Raw genomic sequence first — 24,926 nt, forward strand, 5'->3', positions numbered from 1 at the left:
TTGAATAATGGAATGGTGAGACCCTTGTGCTCGTCCTTGCGGAAGAGCACGGATGTGGGTGTTGTGCTCTTGCCTAAGAGCAGACAGAAAAAATGGGGCCGGGCCCACATCCGTACTCGTTGGCAAGAGCACGGATGTGGATGCTTTTAACCCAATAAATATTAGGTCGCTTAATTAAGTGATGTGTTGACCATTGAAAATTGCATATATATGCATGGTTGTATGGTCTACTTAGATATAAGAAACACATGATGATGGTTGCTATTTTCGCAAAATTATAACGGTATTGGATTGAAATCATAAATTATACATGTAAAAAATAAATAAATGTTATCATATCTTTCAAAGAATTTTCCATACTACTATATTGAATAGTTGTATAAAACGTTTATATATAAAGAGATTTGATATACTGAGCGAACATTTTGATTTTGTGAGCGGCAATTGAGCGCCTCTCTTCCACACCACCTCTCCTCACTTCTCTCTTTTTAGTATGTGAAATTATCGCATCTCACATTCTCTATATCTCTTTGCCGATCAGAAATTCCTCTCTATAATAACCCCTTCAGTTTTTTAATTAATTTCAAATCAAGATTATGACACCTCACGAGAAAAGGAAAGAGCTTTGATTCCAAAATCCAACTGCTGCCAATTAAGAGTGCAATTTTTAGGAGAAATATATCGCAATCAGTGATTCTTTTCTTTTTTTACCCCTATACAATTATAGTGTGTCTCTTACTTCTTGCCATATCTCTAGTTTCCATGACAATCAAAACCCATTTGCACATTTTTTTATCACATACAAACTCAGGATTTATAAAATGATGCACTTTTACTACCGTAATAAATATATATAATAAGAAATTAATAATGGTGCGGACCGTGCGGTGCACCTTTACCCATACTAAAATGATAGTATAAATATAATAATGATACAATAGAAAATTACCAAATTTTTTGTGAAATTAGTTAAATAAGGCTGTTTTCTCGATGAAGTGGCTATCAGCACGGTCCAGTTCTTGCTCTAGACTGTCCGATTAGTGATTAATAAAATAAATAAATGCGTAGAAATAGTAGTGAGGTGTGACTATCATAAATATTAAAATAATCAATCGCTGCCATTTGTGGCTAGTGAGGTGCATTCCTCATAAATATACAAACATTTTCACAAATTTTTTTTGAAATAGTGAAGAAGTAACTCAAATAATATTACATTGAAATTAATAAATCTTAAAGGATATTTTCAACTGTTACAGATGAAAAATTGATAACTTTGATAAGGTTAGTGGAAAAAAAATATTTTCTCCAAAAATTAAAATATAAAAAGTAAAATATGAAATAGAAAGAGAATAAAAATAGATAGAATAAAGTTTAATAAAAAAATAGTTGTAGAAGACTAGGATTACTACTCCCTCCGTGTCTCAAGGCTCAAGAAAGATGACCTACTTGGGCTTGGGCAGCACGAGAATTTATACAATTTTATTTTGTGTGTAAAGTAAGAAAGAGTGGATAAAATAGAAATAAAAGATTTTTTTTATGTTTAGTAATAGGTCATTTTAGTAAAAAAAAAAGTTGATTATCTTTAATGAGACGGAGGGAAGGTTCAAAAGTAAAAAGCAATATACACCGAATGAGCGAGGGTTGAACCAGGGTTGGTTGGGTATAGAAATCTTTGTTCTCATGCCACTGCACCTCCAGCTTTTCGCCCTATAATACTTTGTCCTTTTGCACTTTTCTCCCCACCTTTTTGGTTTAGCACCCCTTTCCCTCCATATTTTCCCTCCTTTTTTCACTTTTATTTTTTAATCTTCAATTAAGTTTTGATTTACCAAATATAGGAGTACATAGTAGGTAACTCCGATTAAATAAAATAATGATCCCATTAATAAAATTTCATATTTTATACTCTATTATTCCCGAAAATTTGTCACTTACTGTTTTTTTATTTTCGCCAGTCCTTAAAAATTTATTACCTTTCATTTTTACCATTTTTAGTAATGGACCACACGTTCCACTAATTTATTCTTACTCATATTTTATTATAAAACTAATATATAAAAGTATGATTTATGTGTCACTAACTTTTTCAATTCACTTTCTGTTATATTTCTTTGTAGTATCAAATAGTAACAAATTATAAGGGAAGAAGGGGGTATTACATAGGGCTGGCAATTTTAGACACGACACGACAACACGACACGAACCGGCACGAAATTAATGGGTTTGGGTCAGAGCTTATCGTGTTCGTGTCCTTATCGGGTCGACCCATTAAGAACACAAAAATTTCGTGTCGTGTTCGTGTCGTGTTCGTGTCATCCGTTAAGAAATAATATTATAATATTATTAATTCTTATTATTTTCATTTTTCAATACTCATTAAATTTAATTGACTCTCCCAGCCAAAGTCATACGGCCATATCAATTTTAATTTAATCACTTTCCAATTAGGGTTACACAATATACACTCACTGCCGCTGCGCCTCTCACTCTCATCTCTAAACCATTCTGGACTCTGGTATAGGAAAATTTCGTGTTCGGGATTGATATTGTTTATATTCTGTTATTGTTGCGGCGGAATAGTCACTGCAAATATAGTAGGTTTAGTTGATCCATTAGTGCAAAATTGAATTGGTTTTTAGTGTTTGAATTCTGTTATTGTCTTGCTACTGGTATTGAATGAGTCTTTGCTGCGCTATGTTGTGCTGTTTGACTAGAGGCGTTGGATTGAATTCTTGCTTTTATTGGTTAGGTTTCTTGAGTATTGGGAATTCATTAGGTATTCTAGTTTTTGTGTGTTTTGAATGACTTGTTAGCTTCTGATAGTTTGTCTGAGACGAAAAAATATAAATTTAATTGCTACCGTTACTGATAGTCTGTGGAATTATTGATGCATTTTGATTGTTGGTTGTTGATTTAGCGAAGTAACTATGAATATTGGAGTCAAGATTATTTCGAGTAAGGAACTAGGAAATCACCTTCTTTCTAGATTTATGCATGTGTTGTGAAATGGAAATACCCGATTAGGCGATGCTCCGGTTCACCTTTAGGAATGAGGGCAGCAGATACTCAAAGAAGTTTATGGAACTGTATTAAGCTTTATTATGAGTAATACGTAACTGACATTCCTTTTGTATGCAACTGTATTAAGCTTTATTAATTAATACTATGTTTCTTGATTCATTGCAGGTATAAATTGATAATTATGTCAACAAAATTTGGATCTGGGAGCTCTCCAACAACGGCAAATCATGCTCCACAAGACTCAGACGAGGATGAGGTGGAGATTATAGAAAGCTCTGATTTGAATGCCCCTAAGCCACCAAAGTCAACAAAAAAAAGAAAACAAAGGTCAGATGTATGGAATCATTTTAAAGTTGAATTGGATGGTTTTGGTACAAAGACATGTCAGTGTTTATATTGTGACCATAAATATCAGAGAGTTACAAGTAAATTTGGAACAGGAAACTTGCATCGTCATTTGGATAATTGTCCTAGAAAGAGAACAAAGGATGTTGGCATGATTTTGTCCGATAGAATATCAAAGTTTGACCCTATGCATTTCCGTCAGTTGTTGTGTAATGCCATTATTGTTCACGATTTGCCATTTCGATTTGTGGAGTATGAACACATCGTGGCTTGTTTTCAGTACCTTAAATGGGATATTAAATTGTTTACTAGAAACACGTTGAAGGCTGATGTCTTAAAGACGTATGAAAGAGAAAAGGACGTGATTAAGTCTAGATTAAGTGCAATACCCGGTAGGCTCTGTTTGACTTCTGATTGTTGGAGCTCTATTACTAGTGATGGTTATATTTCTCTAACATGTCACTTCATTGATGATGATTGGGTCTTACAAAAGTTGGTGTTGAATTTCAGTTTGATGCCATCACCACATACTGGCATATCATTGTGTAACAAGTTATTTTCTATGCTATGTGATTGGGGGATTGAGAACAAAGTATTTTCTTTGACATTGGACAATGCTGCGGCGAATGATTGCTCAATTGACTACTTGATCACTCAAATGAATTTGAATAATTCACTTTTTAGTAAGGGTGAATTCTTTCATATTCGTTGTTGTGCACGTATAATCAATTTGGTTGTCCTAGTTGGTTTAGAAGGCATTTCGCAGTCTGTGATTAAGATTCGTGAAAGTGTCAAGTATGTGCGAAGTTCACAAACGAGAAAACAAAAGTTTTTGGAATGTGTGAGCAAAGTTGGTTTGGAGAGTAAGAGAGGTTTGAGGCAAGACGTGATTACTAGGTGGAATTCAACATTTTTGATGCTTGATAACGCATTATATTATAGGAAAGCTTTCATGAATCTGGTACTTTGTGATCCTAGCTACAAGTTTTGTCCTTCTTCAACAGAATGGATTCAAATTGAGAAGATTCGTGTCTTCTTGAGCTTGTTTTATGATGTCTCCAACTTGTTTTCTGGAAGCAAGTATCCTACAGCAAATTTATATTTTCGCCCGGTTGTCGTGTGTTATAATTCGTTGAGGCAGAGTATAAATAGTCCAGATGAGTAGATCAGGACAATGGCAGAAAAGATGCTACCAAAATTTGAGAAATATTGGTCGGATTTCAGCATGATCTTGACTATTGCTGTAGTGTTTGATCCACGTTACAAGCTTCAGTTTGTGGATTTCTTTTATAAGAAGTTATATGGACCCGATTCCCCTCAGTTTGAACTAGTGAAAGGGAAGTTGTTTGCCTTGTTGGATGAATATTCCAATTCTTACGTGGATAACGGTAATCAAGCTAGAAGTGGAAGTGCTACCGGTAACAATGTGAATTGTGACTTCACAAATGCAGACTCATTGGCAATGGTGGAGGTAAGTTATTAACTTCAGATAAAGTTTTATCAATTTTATTAGATTTTATGATATATTCATTTTTATTTTATTTGCATCTTAATTGCAGGAGTTTAACTCTTTGGATGTTGAGTTTGGATTGAGCCAACAACAATCACAGTTGGAGCTGTACATGGAGGAAAAAAGATTAGATGTCAAATCCAATCTTGATATTCTTAATTATTGGAAAGGAACTCAATTCAAGTATCCACAAGTTGCTTGCATGGCTCGTGATATTTTGAGCATTCAGATAACTACAGTTGCATCTGAATCTGTGTTTAGTGTTGGTGGAAGAGTTCTTGATCAATACCGTAGTTCACTCAAGCCGGACACAGTACAAGCGATTATATGCACCCGAGATTGGTTGTTTGGAAAAAAAGGTATTGGTTATTTGTTTAGTTCATTCTAAACTTATTATTAAAATTAGTTCATTAATTCTATTTTTTTTTCTTTCGAAGCCATCAACAATGAAATACCAACAAATGACTTAGCCGAAGACTATTTAAATGTCGATGACGAAGCTCAAACTGGAAGTTCAACAGCCTCCACATCCACCACTTTTGCTACTTATTGAAAGCTTCATAGGTTAGACTTCATACTTGCTTAATTTGTACAATATACAATACATCAATCTAATTGTTACTTCCTTAAATTATGTGTTTGCAGATAGGAAGATCCTGGTGGAGTTTGTTGCTTGCTGCATTGACCAAGAATTTGGAAGAAAGAATGAAGTATTTTTTGTTGAATTTTGTGGAATTTTTGTTGGATTTTGTTACTATGAAATTATTGATGTTTTTATGTTTGTATCAGATTTTATAATCAGCAGTTGGATGTTTTTAATATGTTTAACCGTTATCAGGTCGTGTTGTTATCGTGTTGTTATCGTATCATCTCATGTACGTGTTGTTATCGTGTCGTGTTGACCCGAAGTGGTTCGTGTCGTTAATGGGTTCGTGTCGTGTTCGTGTCTGAGGGTAGCGGGTCGTGTTCGTGTTCGTGTTTGAGGTTTTCTTAACGGGTCGTGTTCGTGTTTGTGGTTATCGTGTTCGTGTCGTTATCGTGTCGACACGATAATGACCCGACACGCACGATTTGCCACCCCTAGTATTACATGTACACACGCCAATATCTTTTATAGTAGACCCTTTTGTACAAGTCTTATTCTGATCAAGATATTCCAAATCCTCTTTTCCTCCCTGTCAATTTAGTATTGGGTTTCGGTGTTTGGAAATTGAAATAATTTATATACCAGTATGATACTATGATTTCGTTTGTAGCTACTTGTCTACTTATGGCATGCTATATACTATACTATTGCATACCCAAACAAAATAAATATGCCCAAGATGTTATTGTCCATTCTGACTTTTTTCTATTGGTTTATTGCTGTTAAGGGGAGACTTTTTCTTTCGTTAAGTGTACGTCTTAATCAAGAGCAGAGCATTTTAATATAACAATAGTAGAGTAATAATTTTTTGACTTGATCACAATGTAATGTTATTAAAGTAGAAACAGTTGCCTTGTTGCGTCATTTATTTAATTAAACTAGGATGGATTAGCTCTTTCTATGATTAATCAATAAATCACTAAATTAAAATAATGTACATTGATTATATAATGATTTAGAATATTACCGTAATTGGAAATCGAGCGTTTGCATTTCCCGTGTATTCACACTACCGACGCCATGAAGGAAGAGCCGATCAATTCCGCCGTCGCCGACGTCCAGCAGCAGCTCCACTCTCTCTTAGACTCCGTCTCCCGCGTTCAAATCCTCAAGGGCAAATGGTCGCTCATAGCCACGAAGCTCACTACATTAAACAACCGCCTTTCCAATCTATCCACCTCCGCCAATAACCCCCTCTCCTCCGACCTCCTCCGCTCCGTCTTCTCCACGTGCTCATCCGCCGCCTCCCTCTCCGCGCTCTGCCACTCCCCTACTCCACCCGCGGGAAAGCTCAAAACGCAGAACGACATCGACTCCTTGTCGGCGAAGCTCGACGCGCACACCAGCGATCTCGAGGTCATCGTCCGAAGCGGCGTGCTCGCGGAGAACGCCGACGCGGTTATCAGCAGGAGAGAATCCGCCCGGGGAGAAATCCGGTACTTGATTACTCGGCTGCAGATCGGTTCGACCGAATCGAAGAGCTCCGCCCTAGAATCTCTCAACGGTTTATTGCAGGAGGACGGGAAGAATTTACTGATTGCGGTGGCGCAGGGGATAGTTCCGGTGCTGGTGCACCTTCTCGACTGCAGCAATTCACCCGAATTGAAGGAGAAATCGGTCCGCGCGATCGCAAAAATCTCGACAGAGGATTCGAGCAAGCACGTTTTGATGGCGGAGGGTTTAGTATTGCTGAACAATTTGATGCGTGTGCTCGAATCCGGAAGCGTATTCGCCAAGGAGAAGTCGTGCATCGCACTTAGGGTTTTGAGCAATTCGAAGGAAAACGCGAGGGCGATTGGATCGAGAGGAGGAATCTCGTCACTGCTGGACATTTGCCGAGAAGGCTCCCCCAATTCGCAGGCGCTGGCGGCTGGGGTTTTGCGGAATCTCGCCGTTTTCGAAGATGTGAGGGAGAATTTCATCGAGGAAAACACAGTATTGATACTGCTAGCATTGTGCGATTCAGGTACAGCGTTGGCGCAGGAGAATGCGATTGGATGCTTGTGCAATTTGGTGGCTGAAGACGATGGTTTGAAGCTGCTAGTTGCAAGGGAAGGTGGAATTCAAACGCTCAATGATATCTGGAGCTCTTCTCCAACTGCTCAAACTCTGGAGGTGGTAGTGGAGATGGTGAGAGCAATGGCTTCCTGCCCAAACATCGCTGAATTCCTCGTTGCAAACGGCTTCCTAAGCCGTGTAGTTAGTGTACTAAGCTGTGGCATTTTAGGCGTTAGGATCGCAGCTGCCAAAGCTCTGTCTCATTTGGCTTACAACACCAAAATACGGAAGGAATTGGGGGAAATGGGGTGCATTCCTCACCTTGTGAGCATGTTGGATGGTAAAGCGGTCGAGGAGAAGGAAGCCGCAGCTGAATTGCTGTCGAATCTCATGAATTATCCCAGAAATAGGAGGATTTTCAGCAAGGAAGACAAGGGGATTGTGTGTGCAGTTCAGCTATTGAATCCTTCACTAGACACCTTGGATAATAAGAAGCATGCCATGTCGATATTAGGATCGCTGCTGCAGAGCAAGAAATGCCAGAAACAGATAGTTGCAGCTGGCCCCTCTGCTCACTTGCAGAAGCTCGTGGGGGCTGAGGTTGAGGGTGCTAAGAAGCTCCTCGACAGCCTTGGACGGGGGAAGCTGTGGGGCCTCTTTGCCCGCTCTTGACAACGCCACCACCCACACGAGGTGATTGTGTGTCAGTCTCTGTGTAACATAATTTATCTGTTGTTTTTGCTCTCTGATTTTTTTGGTTGTTTTGTTACACGTTGTGTATAAACTGTGGTTAAAGTTTGTGGTAGGAAAGTAAGTAAATGTGGTTAGCAGTTAGCTGATGAAAGTTTGTGGTGTATAACTGACATGATTAGTTATTTGTGTTCATCACAATGAAATGCAATAAACTAAATTGACATGAAGCAATAGTGTTCTGCAATCCCTTTGCCATTCGGGTTCGTTTGCTTCGCCTTTGTTTTACTCGGGAACTTGCTCTTGTAAGCAGTAGTTGCATCTGTGCATTTCTTGAGTTGGGAGGTGGGTTTTCTTTCTCATTCCCAGTCTGGAAATTCCATCATGTGTTGTTATTCTGTGATGGAAATAATTGGGATGTTTGTTGAAGCATTAGTTTATGAATGGATTTTATAAAATGAATTGGTTATGTGATGTCAGTTTCAGTATGGGGTGGTGTTGGCTGTGACAATGTTAATAGAGATTAGTTGTGTGATGTGGACCAGGGCAGGCTGTGGATTTTATATGTTGCTATATGTTGCATTGCAATAATTCTATGATGATTGCTCATCTACTGAGATTTTATTATAGGAGATATGGTGGTATTTTATTACTTCAAATAATATATGGTAATTGAAGCTAAAAAGAAGCAAAGTGAGAGAGGAGAGGTAAGAGGTTGAGTTTGTGATGATGTGGATATTATTTTTATTTTTTAAATGTTTGCTGGGAATGAAACGACATCATTTTTATCGATACGGCGTCATAGGAGAGGCCGTATGAATAGAAACAGAATCATAATTCTTCTTGCTGCTAGTACCTGTTTTTTCTTTAAAGCCCACATTACTTTTGGAGTTATGGGGTATTGCATTATTTTAAAGGCCCATAATCGTAGTGCCTTACTCCCTTATTTGGTTCGTTACATTGTATTTTTATTACTCCGTATTAAAATTAAGATATATACATATCACTAGTCCTAAAGTAAGTATAGTTGCACAAAAAAAACCATAATCTATGTTTGTGTCCCAACAAAAATATTTTGGCGCTTGCACAATGATGCGTCACGTTGGAATTCAAGTGGCATGTCTTAAGTTGCATGGTATGTTCAACCAACCATCATTATAGAAATCTTCTATCCCCTCTTTTTCCTTTTATCTATTTTCCTGCAATTATGATTGGCTGGATACACTGGATGACAATGTACCCGAACCATAAAGCACTGAATTTTTATTCAACTTATATGTTCATGGAGTATATAAAAAATATTACTCCATATATTATAACAGTAATAAAATCATGATATAAAAGTCCATATATAAATCGGTTAAACCACGTGACTACAAAATAATCAATGAAGTCATTTGATTTTGAGGTCATGACTTCATTATATAAGACCTATTTAAGAATTTCCCATCTTTTTTTATCATTTAAACGGATACATAACTTCTATCATGATCTAATTATCAATCTCACAACATAAATTTATCATCATTTATCACACAAGCATCGCATGCATCACACTCAATTTATAGACCAAAATAATCCCATCTCATATCGACGCTTCGAGAAATTTCGGAATATGAGTCTCAATTCGCTGACATTTCGAGATGAGGGATTAAATTCACTGACCTTTCGAAATATGGGTCTGAGGCATGCGAATTTTTCAGAATATGGGTTTTTCACCTTTTTATATTTATTCTCTTCATTTTTCTTATTATTTTTCTTCCAATAATTATAGATTGACTAAACTATCTTTTAATCCAATTTCTCAAAAATTTCATTCTATTCCATCCAAACTATTTGCGCTCCACTCTTAAAAGTCAATCTTCTCTCTCAAATTCTCATATTCACGCCGCCTCCACCTCCACCCTCCACTCGCCGCCACCTCTTCCTGGCGCCTCTTCACCGTCTCTGCATCCACCCTTTACCACCTCCGCTTCCCCTATTTGCCGTTCTTTCCAATTCTGATCTCCAGCAACCTCTCCTCAATCCTATCAACGCGTAATAATCCGCATTTCCGTTCTCTCCTCCGACGAGCCTCTGCTTCAGCTGCTGGATTTTAGCCGCCAACGAGCACAATTTCCTCTGAATTTATATGTACTGAACCTTATGCCGCTTCCAAGCAGGCCCTAGCAATTTTCGGTCACGCAAAATAGAATTGTACAATAATTTCAAATGCTCCAGATCGTGGAGGCTATCCGGCAAGCACCTTATCGATTCGACAATGCTGCTCTAATGGCCAGCGCCTCGATGCAAGACGTGTCCAGCGCTAGGGCTCTGTTGCAATCGGCGATGGCCTCTGCGATTCGTCCGTCCGATCGGAAGGCCGAGGCGCGGTGGGCTTAGCACTCTGACAGAAACCCCTCCAGCGCGCCTCGGCGCCCATCAAGGATTTTCGTGAAGTGTCTAACGGCTTCGGAGTAGAGTCCTGCGTCGACACCATCAATTTTTGATGCAATAAATTAACCACTAGGTTTCCAAAATTTATGTATGCGTGAGTAAAATATATACACATATCAATTTCAATTCAAATTTTGTTTACTATGTATCAACTGTACACAACACCTTCTATTCTATATCATTGGTATGAAGTGCCTTAAAAATATGACTCTAATTTGTGATCGTTGAATTTTAAAGGAACAAATGGTGCATTCTACATTATTGATTAATTTCATGGATAATTAAGCCTAAATATCATATGGAGGTCAACTCAACAGAATTAATCAATTTAATACCCATTTGTTGCAATTTAAATGAGCAATTATGTAGGGTCTGAAGTATTTAATTAAGACACTTGTGGTAGGCTCTAAATGCAAGTTCAGAGCTAGGAACCTCATTTTGTTGCCTTGTCAATTGAGAAAACTAGATTTGGTAATTCAAAAATAAAGATTTATTTTATTTTTAATCTTTTTTTGTGGTACATAATAAGGTCAGCTTCGACCCAACAATTGATGACCTAGCTAGCTAGGATTGAGGTGTAGTTCTGAATCTTCTACATCGAAGTGGGAATCATAAAATAAGCATATTTATCTCCTAAATTATATGGATTTTGCATAATTTGTCCATTTTCCGTGAATTACTAAAACTAAATAAAATATAAATCCCACTACAAAAGTAGGAATCCAGAACATATAGATAGTAGGCCTTTTATGCGGGCCCTACATCATTTGCTTGGGTCTCAAACAGTTGCAATTGTATAAATAGTGGGCTTTTTATTGGCTTTCTCACTCTCAAGATTCAAAATTTTTGAGGCCCAAAATATGGCCCAAATACTATCCAACCGTAATACTGTTTAGAGAAAGTAATCTAAAACCCAATTAAACAAATAGCCCAATTTCGAAGAAGTATTTTGCCAAGAATATGTAACAAGCGTTGAATTTTAATTTTAATCTATAGACTATAATATTCATTATACTCTCACATCAACATCACTATTACTATATTTTTCTTACCCAATTATGTAAGATATGGGGTTGAGATATTAGGTATTTTTAATTTTATTTTTCATTGACTATAGGAAAATGATGTATGTTGAATACCAAACAGCATTTTTTATGTAGTAGCGGCCTGGGTCTCTTGCATATGTAATGTAATCATTGAAAAAAACAAAAAATATTTCGACGAGTCAAACTAATGTAGTACTAATAATCAAGATATGTAATCAAATTTTCAAAAGAAAATTGGGGTTTTTTTCCCTGATGTGTTTAACAATTATTATCAGATGAAAATTGGAGTAAAACAGAACTATCACTTCATATTTCAGTGCCGATATTCACTTCTAGAAAAAACTAATCATTAACAAGATAATTATGGAGTAGTACATATTGGTACTGATGTAATATTTTAATGAATTCACTAATTCAATTTTTATGTATAATTAATCTCTTGTAGATTCTTATTCTTAGCCCTTAGGAATATAGAAAGAGAGAATTTTTATTTTCACCACAATTAATCGTCTATTAACATAATATTTGGAGCCAACAACTACGAATATACAGTACTCTCAAATAATTCACATGATTGACTTGGTCAAATTTCAAATTTTCAACTCTCACGTCTACTAATGGTCCTTGAGTTCAATCTCATACTACAATATTTAAATTACACTGTAAAGTATATTCTGAAGTAGAATATTATGCTTCAGAATATAATTATTTCAACCTAATTAAAATCGTACTTACATTAATGAAATCTCTCTGCAGTCAATTGGAATTACTCATTCATCCATTCCAGTCTAAGTCCTCCAATATTCAAACAAATCCACATTTGAATTCTTCGTTTTTCTGCGCATGGACAAATCTTTGACTATTTCAATGAATATCTGAGTATTGTGAGCTTTTTTTATTTATTAATCAAGAAAATATTCAAAAGCGTAGCTATAATACTAAAAAAGTTGGAACAATTGGCGGATATTTTCTACTAATATTTTCAGATTCAGTTTAATTTTTTAATGTTGATCTTAGTAGATTTATGATAGTAGTATTTATCTCAGTTTAAAAACATGTCGATATCAATGTGAATGTTGAACTAATTAAGTTTGGGAAATACAGTATAAATTACAATAATGGGTTTTGATTTTTCTCACTATCGTCAACGTAAGTCGAACTTCCAAGTCTATATATGATTAGTTAATTACAATAAGAAACTTCTCTTTAATAGAAAATTATTCATTTTGACGCTTGCTAATCATGATGTGTACATTTATGTAGAAAATGCATGATAAAGGACAATAAAAATCTTCAATATGCATAAAAAACTTCAGTATCATCATTACCAAAAAGAAAGCGATATTCTTGATTGTCTTTGAAATACATTAGTAGTCCTATAAATTTTACAAATCATCAAAAATTTTATCCCAAATTTTCAATAATTGTATATATACTTATATTTGACCAACCCTTGTGACATGATTAATAGTAGTACATGAAAGTTGAAAGCAATCGAAACTTTAGTTGCTAAAATGATTAGCCTTCTCAATAATATTCGTATGATATTATATGACTTAGGATGCTTTAATAGGACCACACACACTCATTCTTCACTCTTGTACTTATATAAATGACGGTTCCAGAAATTGATTAGTGTATTTTTTGATAAATTAAAAATAAATATAATATTTAAAAAATTGTCACATACACAACAAACACTAGTTATCAAAACACATTAACTAGCCTTCCCCAAACATACCGAATTCTGTTTCATTAAATGCATTACCACATTTCAACCAGTCACAATTCAAATAGACAACATTTATACATAAAAATTTCATAATTCAGTGACATATTCTTTGTGTGCAGGGGTCAACGGAATCTGAATTTAATGGAGTTTTTCGGTCCGAATCATATAAATGCAGTGCTAATTAATTCATTCCATCAAAAACGATCACTTTTTTTTTTCTTCACAATTTTGAATTTCTTTTCAGACGCAATGGGAGGTTGAGAGAGGTCGATTATGGGGTGTGTTCACGGAAAAGGAGCCGCCAGCCATAGTAGTAACACTCGCCAGAATCGGAAAAGCAATAAACGGCGGGAGGAGCTGACGATTGAAGAGGCTCCCGCTGCCGCTGACAGACCGGTGGTGGTGCCGGAATTCAGGCTGAGAATAGGCGCGGACGCCGCCGCAACGGAAGCATGGCCGCCGTGGCTCGTCGCCGTCGCCGGAGACGAGATCAAGGGTTGGAAACCGCGGCTGGCTAACACCTTCGACAAAATTGCTAAGGTATTAATTTGTTAGTTTTGATCAGTTACTACTTCTCTGTATTGTTGTATTCCTCTGTTTTTGAAGTCACCTTTTGCTCATTGTAAAGGTACCACTTTCTATACGTTAGGTACAACCAATACAGAGATTCTAGGCATGGTTGAAGCGTTGTTAATGGAAAATGAGAAAATTAATTATAAATAGATAGAGACTAATTTTGGTGGACGATACTATTTTTTAGGCTGTACTAGTCATTGTGTTTTTAACTAGAGTTGAATTTTGAGCAAATTGTGGGATTGGGGAATAATGTTGCACAGATTGGGCAAGGAGCGTATAGCAATGTGTATAAAGCTAGGGATTTGGTGACGGGGAAGGTGGTGGCGCTGAAGAAAGTGAGGTTCGATAACTTTGACCCGGAGGCTCTGAGGTTCATGGCAAGGGAGATACTCGTGTTGAGACGGCTAAACCATCCGAACGTTATCAAGCTCGAAGGTCTTGTTATTTCGCGGATGTCTAGCAGCCTTTACCTCGTGTTTGAGTACATGGAGCATGATCTTGCTGGCCTTTCTGCTGCTCAATCTGCTAACTTCACCGAGGACCGGGTAAGTAAGTATGTCATATAGAACGAAATCATATCGGTTTTCACTTTTGTATTCGAGCAGTTTTATCTACTTGATGTGTGTGTTTGATCATTGCTTAGAGTGTTAAAGGCTTTTGATGTGGTACATGTGGCTCTTTCGCGTTATCTTTCTCGAATTATGCAATTTTTTTGGAGGTTGCTGTTTGTAGGCAACTGATGATACATTTCTAATGAAGCTTAAGCTTATTGATCATCTGTTTTCGTCATGATCTGTTCTGTTGCGTTGGATGGATTCGTGTACTGCTCCGTGTTCTTATAGTCGTCATATGCTTCTCGATATGCAGGTCAAGTGCTATATGAAACAGCTGATCTCGGGTTTGGAGCATTGCCACAGCAATGGTGTCTTGCACCGTGACATGAAGTGCTCGAATCTGCTGATTGACAACCAAGGAATACTTAAAATAGCCGATTTTGGTCTTGCTTCTTTTTTCAATCCCGAGAGCAAGAAACCTATGACGAGTCGAGTAGTCACCCTATGGTATCGCCCTCCCGAACTGCTGCTAGGCGCCACTCACTATGGCGCTGGTGTCGATTTATGGAGTGTCGGCTGTGTTCTGGCAGAGCTTCTCGCTGGAAGGCCAATACTGCGCGGGCGAACAGAGGTAATTGGTGAATAGTCTTACTTGTTTAACGAAATGGATAGCTTTATAACGTCGATTTGTGGATGCTTTCTCGTACATTAGGTCGAGCAGCTCCACAAGATATTCAAGCTATGTGGCTCTCCTCCTGAGGAATTCTGGAAGAAATCGAGTCTGCCTGATACGACTCTCTATAAACCACAGCATCCGTATAAATGTTGCATAAGGGAGACGTTTAAGGATTTCCCGCTGTCGTCTCTTGCTCTGATAGAAACTCTTCTTGCAGTCGATCCTCGTACACGAGGCACTGCTGCTGCAGCGTTGAAGAGTAAGGTAAGCAGCCGTGCACGGTCCAATGAATAACCGTTGCTTCTGGTGATGATTTTGAGTGTTTTTACGTGACCTTGATGTGCTGTTTTTGGCCAGTTTTTTACTACTGAACCATTTGCTTGTGAGCCATCAAGTTTACCTAAATTTCCTCCTACCAAAGAAATGGATTTGAAACTGCGAGATGAAGCAGCCAGAAGGAAACGCGGTATACGCAGAAAATCGAACATCACCGATGGACTTAGAAGAGCTCGTGCGCACAACAAGGCCATCCGTGCAAATCCGGTTCTAGAAGCCAACACACAACTCCAAACAAATTTAAGCGTATGTCACCAGTTTCTTCTTTCAATTTTACCAGTAACTAGACATTACACATGTGGGGACGATTCTACTGATAACTTTTTTAAAATGAGAACTTTGAGAATTGAAAATCGCATTTTTCTCTCATATCATAATAACTGATATAGTTCTGTGTTCTGACTTAAAGAAAAGTTTTGAACTGAACCATCTCCTTACACGTGATTGAGTATATGAATGATTAGATGATCAAACGATGCTTGTCTATATCGTGCAGAGGCTAAGAGTCGGGAGAGGGAGGAGCGAGAAGTTCCCACCACCACACCAAGATGGCGCAGTTGGCCACACAATGTCGTTTGCTGATGATGCTTCGTTCGCTTCCTCGATGAGGAGGAGGAGGAATGGTGACAAAGAGCCTCACAGTGCACCTCCTCGTTGCTTCATCAACGCCTTATGTCAGTCCACTATTGTTTGCTCCGTGGACTTCAGGTTCGGTCGCAGATGAACGCTTTCGACATAGGTATAACTGTAACCATATCTTCAAGAATCAATGCTGCTTATCAAATGTAAAGGTCATATTTTTGTGTACAGTTATAGACGATGAGGTTTATACAGGAATTTATAATCAATTTTATTAAGAGAAATAAGCAAATTTTGGTAGTTAGGGTTTTTTTTGGGTTTATTACTTGACTTCCATTTCGCAGTGTACATTTATAATTTCAAAACAAAATAAAAAAATAAACCTTAGATATTAATATGCCAAAATAATTTGCTTTCGAGGTAGACTTACCTATTTAATATGGAGCGAAGATAATGGTTTGTGAATTCGCATAATTATAATAATACTAATTAACCAATGGTCGAATTAATTAATACTATATATAGTAAGTTAACTGTGAGAAAATGGACTGCCCATTTGGGCTTAGCTAATTAAATCAGCTGGGCAGGTTTATTATTGGTGGCCCGTTTATATTAATTGATGGCCCAATCAGGGTCTGGCCATATTATTTATTGAACGGCCCGACGATGGCTGCAACGTAAGCCAACCCACGCGGATCATGGCGCTGAGCCATTGGATTTAGGGTGTGTTTCTTTGGTGCCTTATACACTCCCTACGCCTCCTCGGTTACTCAGCCCTTTCATTTTACTCTATTTCTCTATGTGATATTCTCTCCGCCCTCTCTCTAAACCATTCTCTCTCTCTCTGAAATCTCCTCCGATCTTCTTCTCCGGTGACTCCTTTCTCTGTTTTAGTGAGGATCGAGTGTCATCTCTCAACATCTGTGTTGATCTGGAAAGTTGTGTGAGATTCGAACGGTTGAGTTCGTTTCTGGTTCTTTCTGGAGAGATCTTTGGTTGATTTCATAGATCCGTGGGTTTTGAGTGTTCTTGAGGCGTTAGGTTGTGATTGTGAGTCAGTGAACGTGTGGGGTGACTTTCGTGTTGTAGTAATCGGGTAACCCTAGCTCGGGGTCCGATTGGTTCACGATGCTCCTTTGTGACTTGTTGGATAAGATAGAGGAGGTCCTTGGCCCTGTGAAGTCGTGTGTGCGACCTGAGCCATTCTCTAATCTTTGAGTTCCAATATTTCGTTTCTTGTCTGATTTTGTTGCTTAGATCTGAAAGGATCCAATCTCTTGTATTACTAACTTGAGTTCAAGTTGTTCTTATTGAGGTTAGCCATCTCAGTGGTGATACAAAACAAAAAGAGGTCCTGGTAATTAGTGAATCTTAAGTGATCTGATCCCTACATTAATAGTTCTAGATTAGAATATTGAAGCAGTAACGTTACCATTAGTAGATTATTAAACTATACATAGACATGAAAATTAATACTAGATGATATAATTTACAAACAACATATATACATACAGATCACCTATATATATAGGTAGATTAATGAAAACCCTAATTTAGACTTCCATTTGAACCACTCTAATTATTGGCTCATGATCTAATATTACAACTTGGGTTACTACAACTGCAGCTTCTGGAATCTTCTGCTTACTGCTCATTTTCTCCGCATATTTGCACTTTACATACACTCCCATTTGAACCACTCCAAAACTGAACCCTACCACATTTGGAACCTATACATATATAAACATTAATATATTTGCAAATATAAACATTACTATAAATAGGTATGCATATGAGCTTACTGCAACGTTGTAATCATTGATTAGAAGCCCATAAAAAAACCACATGACGGCGCTAAGTGTAAGGAATAGTGAGAGAAGAAATGGCATGTATTCAACACTCTTGCTTTGTATCACCTTTTTCTGCAATTGCAAACATTAATTATTTATACATCAAATTAATTAATTAAATATATTCAGACTATTTATGTAAATATGCTGACCAGAATACACAATGGGGCAACGAACACACAAAGGGAGAAGACCAGGCAAATCCACCCAACCACCGGCGCACGCTGCGGCGGCTTCACCAGGTAAATAGTCAACGCGACGATGAATCCGAATCCACAAAGTATAAGGAGCACCAGCATCTTTAGGGTTTGTACCTGCATTTCAATTGTAAATATGACTCTACATAATAGGGCAAATTGTCAGAAAAATCATAAAATTCAGCCAATTCTGATCCATTCGACTAGAAAAAAAAATATGAAGTTTAACATTGTTCGCAATTGTCCCACAAGATTTGATTTTGATGAAAATCATATCTGATGCGATAGACGAAATTTGGGTTTTTATCTCCAACTGAAGAATTTCTATGTTTAGAATCTTCATCGGTTTAACAACACTCAACCACGTCATCAATTGGAGTCACTTATGAGCGACATCAATACATGCAAGAGACCTAAATATCTCAATATAGGATAACTGCGAATGATGTTAAACTTCATGATTTTTTTCCGGCCGATTATTAAAGTTGCCAGGAAAAGCAGAATGTGGCCAAATTTGATGATTTTTCCGACAATTTTCCCACGATATATATCATTATTGGAGAATTGAAACAAATGGAAAAATTACCCTGGCCTTGTTCGGGGCGTAGAAGAGATAGAAGCAAACATAAATTGTCTCAATGAAACAGCCAAATGCATTTATGGTAAGGATAAGAGTGGCATTGGATGACTTGAGAAGTGCATAGAAAATCCAAAGCATTGAGCTAAACAATGCCACCACATAAGGGAGTGATTGATATCCTTCACTTGTTTTCTTCTTGTAAATTGAATAGAATGTTGTTCTGCAATTCACCATTGCTTAATATTAATTCAACATATATCTATCAACTAACAATTACAAAATAATAAAAATCAACTTACTATAATAAACTTACATTGGAGAAAGAAACACCATGAACGACACAATATTACCTGAAAATGACAAAAAGGGATTGATCGAAGTAATTAATCAATATCCACTTAATGAACCATGGATGATTTTCTTGGCTTTCCATTCTTATAACTTTCTTGGTTCATTACCCTAAATTGTAGGGAGTATTATATAATCAAAGAGATAAAACACAGTTATATATATATATATATATATATATATACCAAGTAGTCCAAATGCTAAAGCCCATTGCCAAGAGAAACCTGCCATCATATATATCTGTCTTGAAAATTATGATGCAAATCTAAAAAAGAAATTTTTTGTAGCTATCTTATACATACATATGAATTATTTCAACACCTATTCATAAGCCTAGAAATTATACACAAGACACAAGTTCCCAAATTCTTGAAGCTTAGCCAAATGGGATTATTTTTATATATAATTGTAAAGTGAAGCGATTAAGTGATAATGACAACCAAATTCCTTGAGATATTAGTATAATTTTCTATGTGTTAGGGGTTTATTAGTCATTTGGGCTGCAATTAATTAACCTTTGCAATAATTTATAGAATTTTTTTCTGGTGCAATCAGAAAAAAGTGAATTAATAATTTGTCTCATCTGTCTCAGCAATTAATATCCAATCTCTATGAAATAAAAATAAAACTCTCAAAAGGGAGATGTCGTTTTGCTCTTGAATGATCACCTAGTGTAGTAGAAATGCTCCAAAATTAGGGAAAAATCATTTTTTAAAAATAAAAAAGAAAAGAGGGGATGATATAGCTTATCTAGGATTGGTTTGTTTCATAATTAATTATTACTACTTGAATTTTCACAATTAAATGAGCTCTAATTTCGGATCGATAATTTAATGTCGAGAATAGCTAAACTTTTCGAAGGTTATTATGGAATATACTAGTATGTGTTTAGAAATGTGACTAGCTAAGCTACTTATAAATTAAGTTTTACTTTGGTTTTGTATCTCTATCATCTACTACTAAGTTTTGTTTTAGTTAGAGAGATTAAATTTGTAATCTGTCTTATTTTCTTGAGCTAGATATTGTATAAATTGGATGTATTCTCTTTTGCGGCGAATTTTGTATTTTATTGGTTGGTAGCTTCCCTTGTGTGTGCTGTGTATATATATATATTCAATAATTTATAGTACTGCATCTGCAACATAATTGCATTATAATCTAATAATATCTCAATCATGCCTTGACAGTATATATTTACAATTTGTGCCTACAAATAACATTTTTGTAAAGAACAATATAATAGCCGGTTATTTTATTTATACCATCTTCTATTAAATACTCTTCTTATATGTATTTATTTTAAGTTGTTTTTATTAAACGACTTACATCAATGCTTTTCTTTTCTTTTCTTTTTTTACTTGTAAAGATGCCAATTCCTGATTTTTAATGGTTTTATAAATTACTATAATCAAATATTTAAAGTATATCAAATTCATCTGTAGTTTTAATAATTTATATCAGTTGTGTCTCAAATTTTTAACGTGCTATTTCTATTTCACTTTTTCCACTTGTATCAATATATTAGCGAAAATTAACTTCAAACAATGGAAGCGTGACATGACGACTTCTTCCCAAAAACAAAAGTTATTACTAATGTTTTGCTTTTATTTTTAAAAATGATTATCTTAAATGGTTGATTAAATAATAAATTAGTAAGTAATTAAAAATATGGAATATAATTGATACAATTGCTAAAATTAGAAATAAATTACTAATGCGCTTCAAAATTGAAAATAAATTATTAAAGCTTAGATAGATTCATTGATTCGATCTTTGACCATGGAGATGTTTGAATAGATATAAATTGGTGCTATCCGATTTTGCAAAATCTCTTTCCCAATTTGCCCGTATTTTGTATGTTTGCGCTTGTTGTGGAATCTAGCAAGACACTAGGTTATTATTATTATTATTATTATTATTATTATTATTATTATTATTATTATTATTATTATTATTATTATTATTATTATTATTTACCAGCAGACCAAATAATTATTTCTCATACTGATTTTGTATCTTGAAATGAAAAATAAGAAAATTGATCCAAAAATTCAAGATTTGCTACTCAACATAGTTAGTGAGGGACATATGTTATGCCCTCAACCATAAAATATACTACTAAAATCAAATAAAGAAGGACAATATTTGGTGTAAGATGGGATGAATGATATGTGGCGCAGGGAATGATGTATTAGTGTTATTCGTCAATTCACTATTCTAAATTATTACAGGCTGAGCCTCCACGTTGTATCTATATTTAGACAATAGGCTTGTCAATTTCAATTCGATTTTCGCTCACTTATTATGTTATTTTGATGGTGGGTAGACAATTAATCCCTTTTAAATTATATAATAAATTGATAACATATAAAAATTAGAAAATAAAACAATCAAACATGCTCGAAATTAATTCATTCATTTAAAGTAAATAATAAATTATTTTGAATTTTTTTTATTATATTATCGTACGTACCACCTAAACTACAAATCAAGAATGCCTGAAGGTGTCCAAAAATATGATACTTTCTTTGTATAATTTTGTAAGTTTGACTGACCATTAAATCTTTTCTTCATCAATTAATAAACGCAATAACTCTGGTAAACGCAATAAATTTGGTGCAGTTTGGGTGATTTTTTAAAAAAATGTAGGTTTGACTGCTTTTTATAAAGGTGACATATATGCAACATGGTAAGTGATAAAAAAAATAACAAAACTTTACAAACTTTCAAACTATGATAAAAATGTCAACATATGATAAAATAATAATAAAAAATGTCAACATATTGTCAACACATCAACCGTTGACACTGTATTGACATTTTTCGTTGCTGTTATTTTGTCATCTGTTGACATTTTCTAACGGTCCAGATCATAATTTAGAATTTATAAAATATTTAGAACTTGCATTTGATTACATCCCCATACAACGTAGTTTTATATGCATTTGATTTTTACTATATTTAAATAAGGGAATCTCACCTACTAATAATTTATTTTATTTATATTTTATTATTAAATTAATATATAAAAATATAATAATTTTACTTATATTTATTCACTTTTTCTTAAAACTCATGTTAATTTCAAATTGGTCGATACATGGAAGGCAAGGTGAGAGTAGTAATTAAATGGGATTTTGACTCTTTCAAAAGGTATAACTAGACAAGCTATCAAAGGAGTGTTATGATATTTTTTAAATAGCTTAAAGAAATAATACTTAATACTTATAAAATTAAAACAGGCTGTGAAGATTTCGTATACAACTTGTAGGATTGGAAAGATTGTAGTATATAATACTTTTCCCCCATTAAAATATAGTACTACTATAATAGATTCATAACAGACTTCACAGTTAAGATTCCTACTACTATTCCCCCATTAAAGTGGAGTATTGGAATAGCAAAACAATATGATTATGATTCGCTTTATTCTTTAATATTTTGTTAATTACTTTTCACTTCGATATTCACATTACAACATCAACTAATATTATATATGAATTAAATAGTGCATATTCTTGTGGGATGAACTAAATAGAAAATAGTGCATATTCATGTGGGACGGAGGGAGTAATTATATTACATGTTTTCGAAGTTCGTCACTTCCTTTATGTTTAGCTTCTAATAATTATATTCATTCAATTATACTCCCTCCGTCCCACAATAATTGTCATTCTTATTGTGAGCACGGGTTTTAAAAAAATGTAAGGAAAAGTTGATTGGAAAAGTTAGTGGAACATGTAACCTACTTTTTTATATTGATTTTATAATAAAATGTGAGTGAATTGAGTTAGTGGAATGTGGGACCTACTTACCATTTGCAGTAAAATGAAGTGTGACAATTATTGTGGGACGGAGGAGTATTATTAATGTGTAAGAGGCACATGTATATTGAAAATCTAGTAGAGTAACAAATGGAATAAGGAGTATTTTCTTTAAAAAACTGGTTGGGCCTAATGCGAAGCTGGAATTGGGCCTTTAACTATTCCACATATGGGCCGAACAAAACAGGCCCAAAATTACTCCAACAAAATAACGTCTGTCCAAAATCAACATTGCCATAAACCCAAATTACAAGTTGAATTAGGAAAGGCGCAGATGCTGCAACTAATGCAATTTATGAAGCTGAATATAAATGTAATTTCTGCTGGTAATTTTATTTTTGTAAAAAATGTAAACAAAGGGATTGAAAAAATAACAAAAACAATGACATAATCAAAATTTAAACTAGTATTGATGGGGGATTCCTTTTCAGAAAGACCCCTCCAAAAAAAGGCGTATGCCACTTATCAGCGACGAACACACGGTATTCTTTAGTAAAAGGCGAAAGAATAGTTCGCTATGTGCTCAACGCGCGGCTGCGTAATTTAACAAAGTCATTCGCCTCCATATTTTATAGTAGCGCTTGGCAACTCTTGTGTCTCTCGCTTCCGATGTGGGATAATATTTCACCCAAACCCTCCTATCTGCCTGATCGTCGGCCAACATCTCCGAGATTCTTGGTTGCGGTGGCGGAATCAAGGCTGTTGATGCTGTTCTGATTGCAATAATTCTTGAGTGTCGTCTCTGTTTTGCAGATTAATCGCGTATTCCTTCTTTTTATTACTGGGATTTGGATACATTTCTTTTGTCACAGATTATAAAAAACCATCCATATTTGCAATGAAATTTCAGATATATTTGAATTACAACATTTTGAAGAAGAGTTGGAACATCAAAAAGCCTCGAATCCACCCTCCATATTTAACCAATAATTCAAACTAATTTTGTTTGGGGGCTTCCTTATAAAAGAAGACCCCTCCAAAAAATGGCGTATGCCACTTGTAAGCGACGAGCACACGGTATTCTTTAGTAAAAGGCGAAAGAATAGTTCGCTATGTGCTCAACGCGTGGCTGCGTGATTTTGTTAGACCATTCTCCTCCTTATTTTATAGTAGCACTTGGTTACTCTTGTGTCTCTCGCTTCCAGTGTGGGACATTACAGTCTCCAAACCAATTCACAACCGGCGTTCGCTCGCTCTTCAGTCCAACGAGAAGAGGAGATGGTAAATGGTTGGTAGTGATGATGATGTATGGGGATTTAAGAACCATTAACAAAAGTTTTGAGAATATTTATGTTTATACTCAAGAAAGGTACAAGCATTAAAGGCAAAAACAGTGTATTTTGTTTCAGGAAAAGGGAAATGATGAAAAAGGTCTTCAACAGTCTCCAGACAATGAAGAACTGAAGAAGCTAGCCGAAGCAAATCGATGCAAAGAAATCAGAACATGAACAACGTGAGTGAAACTGAAGTTTCCGAAAGTATTCTTTTTTCGAGTTTGTATATTTTTGTGTAAGTGATGAGCTAAAACAATTGTGTTCTTATATGGTGTTTCTTGAAGAAAAGAACATTGTATGAATTTGTATACGGTGTTAAGCATAGATATTAATGTTTTATTGGATGATTTATTCATATGGTAAGATTTCTCGTCATTTTAATGACTAGAAACTTGCATAGATGATAGTATTTGTTGGGGTAAGGAGGAAATACACTCCCTAAATAACAATAATGATTACAATAACTAAAACACATTTAAAATAGTTTTGCTGGGGATTCCTTTTCAGAAAGACCCCTCCAAAAAAAGGCGTATGCCACTTATAAGCAACGAGCACACAGTATTCTTTTGTAAAAGGCGAAAGAATAGTTCACTATGGGCTCAATGCAAGGCTGCGTGATTTTACAAAATCATTCGCCTCCTTGTTTATATAGTAACAACGCTTGGCTACTCTTTTGTCTCTCACCTCCGATGTGGGATATTATACTCT

General features: G+C 35.6%; 3 protein-coding genes and 3 non-coding genes across 6 annotated transcripts; 2 read left to right on the forward strand and 4 right to left on the reverse strand.

Annotated features, from left to right (window-relative positions):
* The first annotated feature begins 6,426 nt into the window (after window positions 1–6,426).
* On the forward strand, window positions 6,427–8,440 carry LOC121762508. The gene has a single exon (XM_042158401.1). The coding sequence runs from the start codon at window positions 6,543–6,545 to the stop codon at window positions 8,190–8,192; it is 1,650 nt and encodes a 549-aa protein (XP_042014335.1). The 5' UTR covers window positions 6,427–6,542; the 3' UTR covers window positions 8,193–8,440.
* A 5,043-nt stretch (window positions 8,441–13,483) lies between these two features.
* On the forward strand, window positions 13,484–16,392 carry LOC121761079 (probable serine/threonine-protein kinase At1g54610). Its single transcript, XM_042156672.1, has 7 exons — window positions 13,484–13,578; window positions 13,669–13,964; window positions 14,261–14,545; window positions 14,868–15,185; window positions 15,267–15,494; window positions 15,588–15,812; window positions 16,063–16,392. The coding sequence occupies exons 2-7, from the start codon at window positions 13,698–13,700 to the stop codon at window positions 16,288–16,290; spliced, it is 1,551 nt and encodes a 516-aa protein (XP_042012606.1). The 5' UTR covers window positions 13,484–13,578; window positions 13,669–13,697; the 3' UTR covers window positions 16,291–16,392.
* A 1,306-nt stretch (window positions 16,393–17,698) lies between these two features.
* Window positions 17,699–19,351, reverse strand: LOC121760840 (bidirectional sugar transporter SWEET13-like). Its single transcript, XM_042156442.1, has 6 exons — window positions 19,306–19,351; window positions 19,086–19,122; window positions 18,779–18,992; window positions 18,148–18,309; window positions 17,948–18,067; window positions 17,699–17,875 (listed from the first exon to the last, which is right to left on the reverse strand). The coding sequence occupies exons 1-6, from the start codon at window positions 19,349–19,351 to the stop codon at window positions 17,699–17,701; spliced, it is 756 nt and encodes a 251-aa protein (XP_042012376.1).
* A 4,012-nt stretch (window positions 19,352–23,363) lies between these two features.
* On the reverse strand, window positions 23,364–23,480 carry LOC121763122. Its single transcript, XR_006042365.1, has one exon. It is a non-coding gene; the product is annotated as a U5 spliceosomal RNA (small nuclear RNA).
* A 416-nt stretch (window positions 23,481–23,896) lies between these two features.
* Window positions 23,897–24,015, reverse strand: LOC121763105. Its single transcript, XR_006042353.1, has one exon. It is a non-coding gene; the product is annotated as a U5 spliceosomal RNA (small nuclear RNA).
* A 698-nt stretch (window positions 24,016–24,713) lies between these two features.
* LOC121763126 lies at window positions 24,714–24,830 on the reverse strand. The gene has a single exon (XR_006042370.1). It is a non-coding gene; the product is annotated as a U5 spliceosomal RNA (small nuclear RNA).
* Between the last annotated feature and the right edge of the window lie 96 nt (window positions 24,831–24,926).

Source organism: Salvia splendens, chromosome 13, assembly GCF_004379255.2.
Source record: "Salvia splendens isolate huo1 chromosome 13, SspV2, whole genome shotgun sequence".
Lineage (NCBI taxonomy): Eukaryota > Viridiplantae > Streptophyta > Magnoliopsida > Lamiales > Lamiaceae > Salvia > Salvia splendens.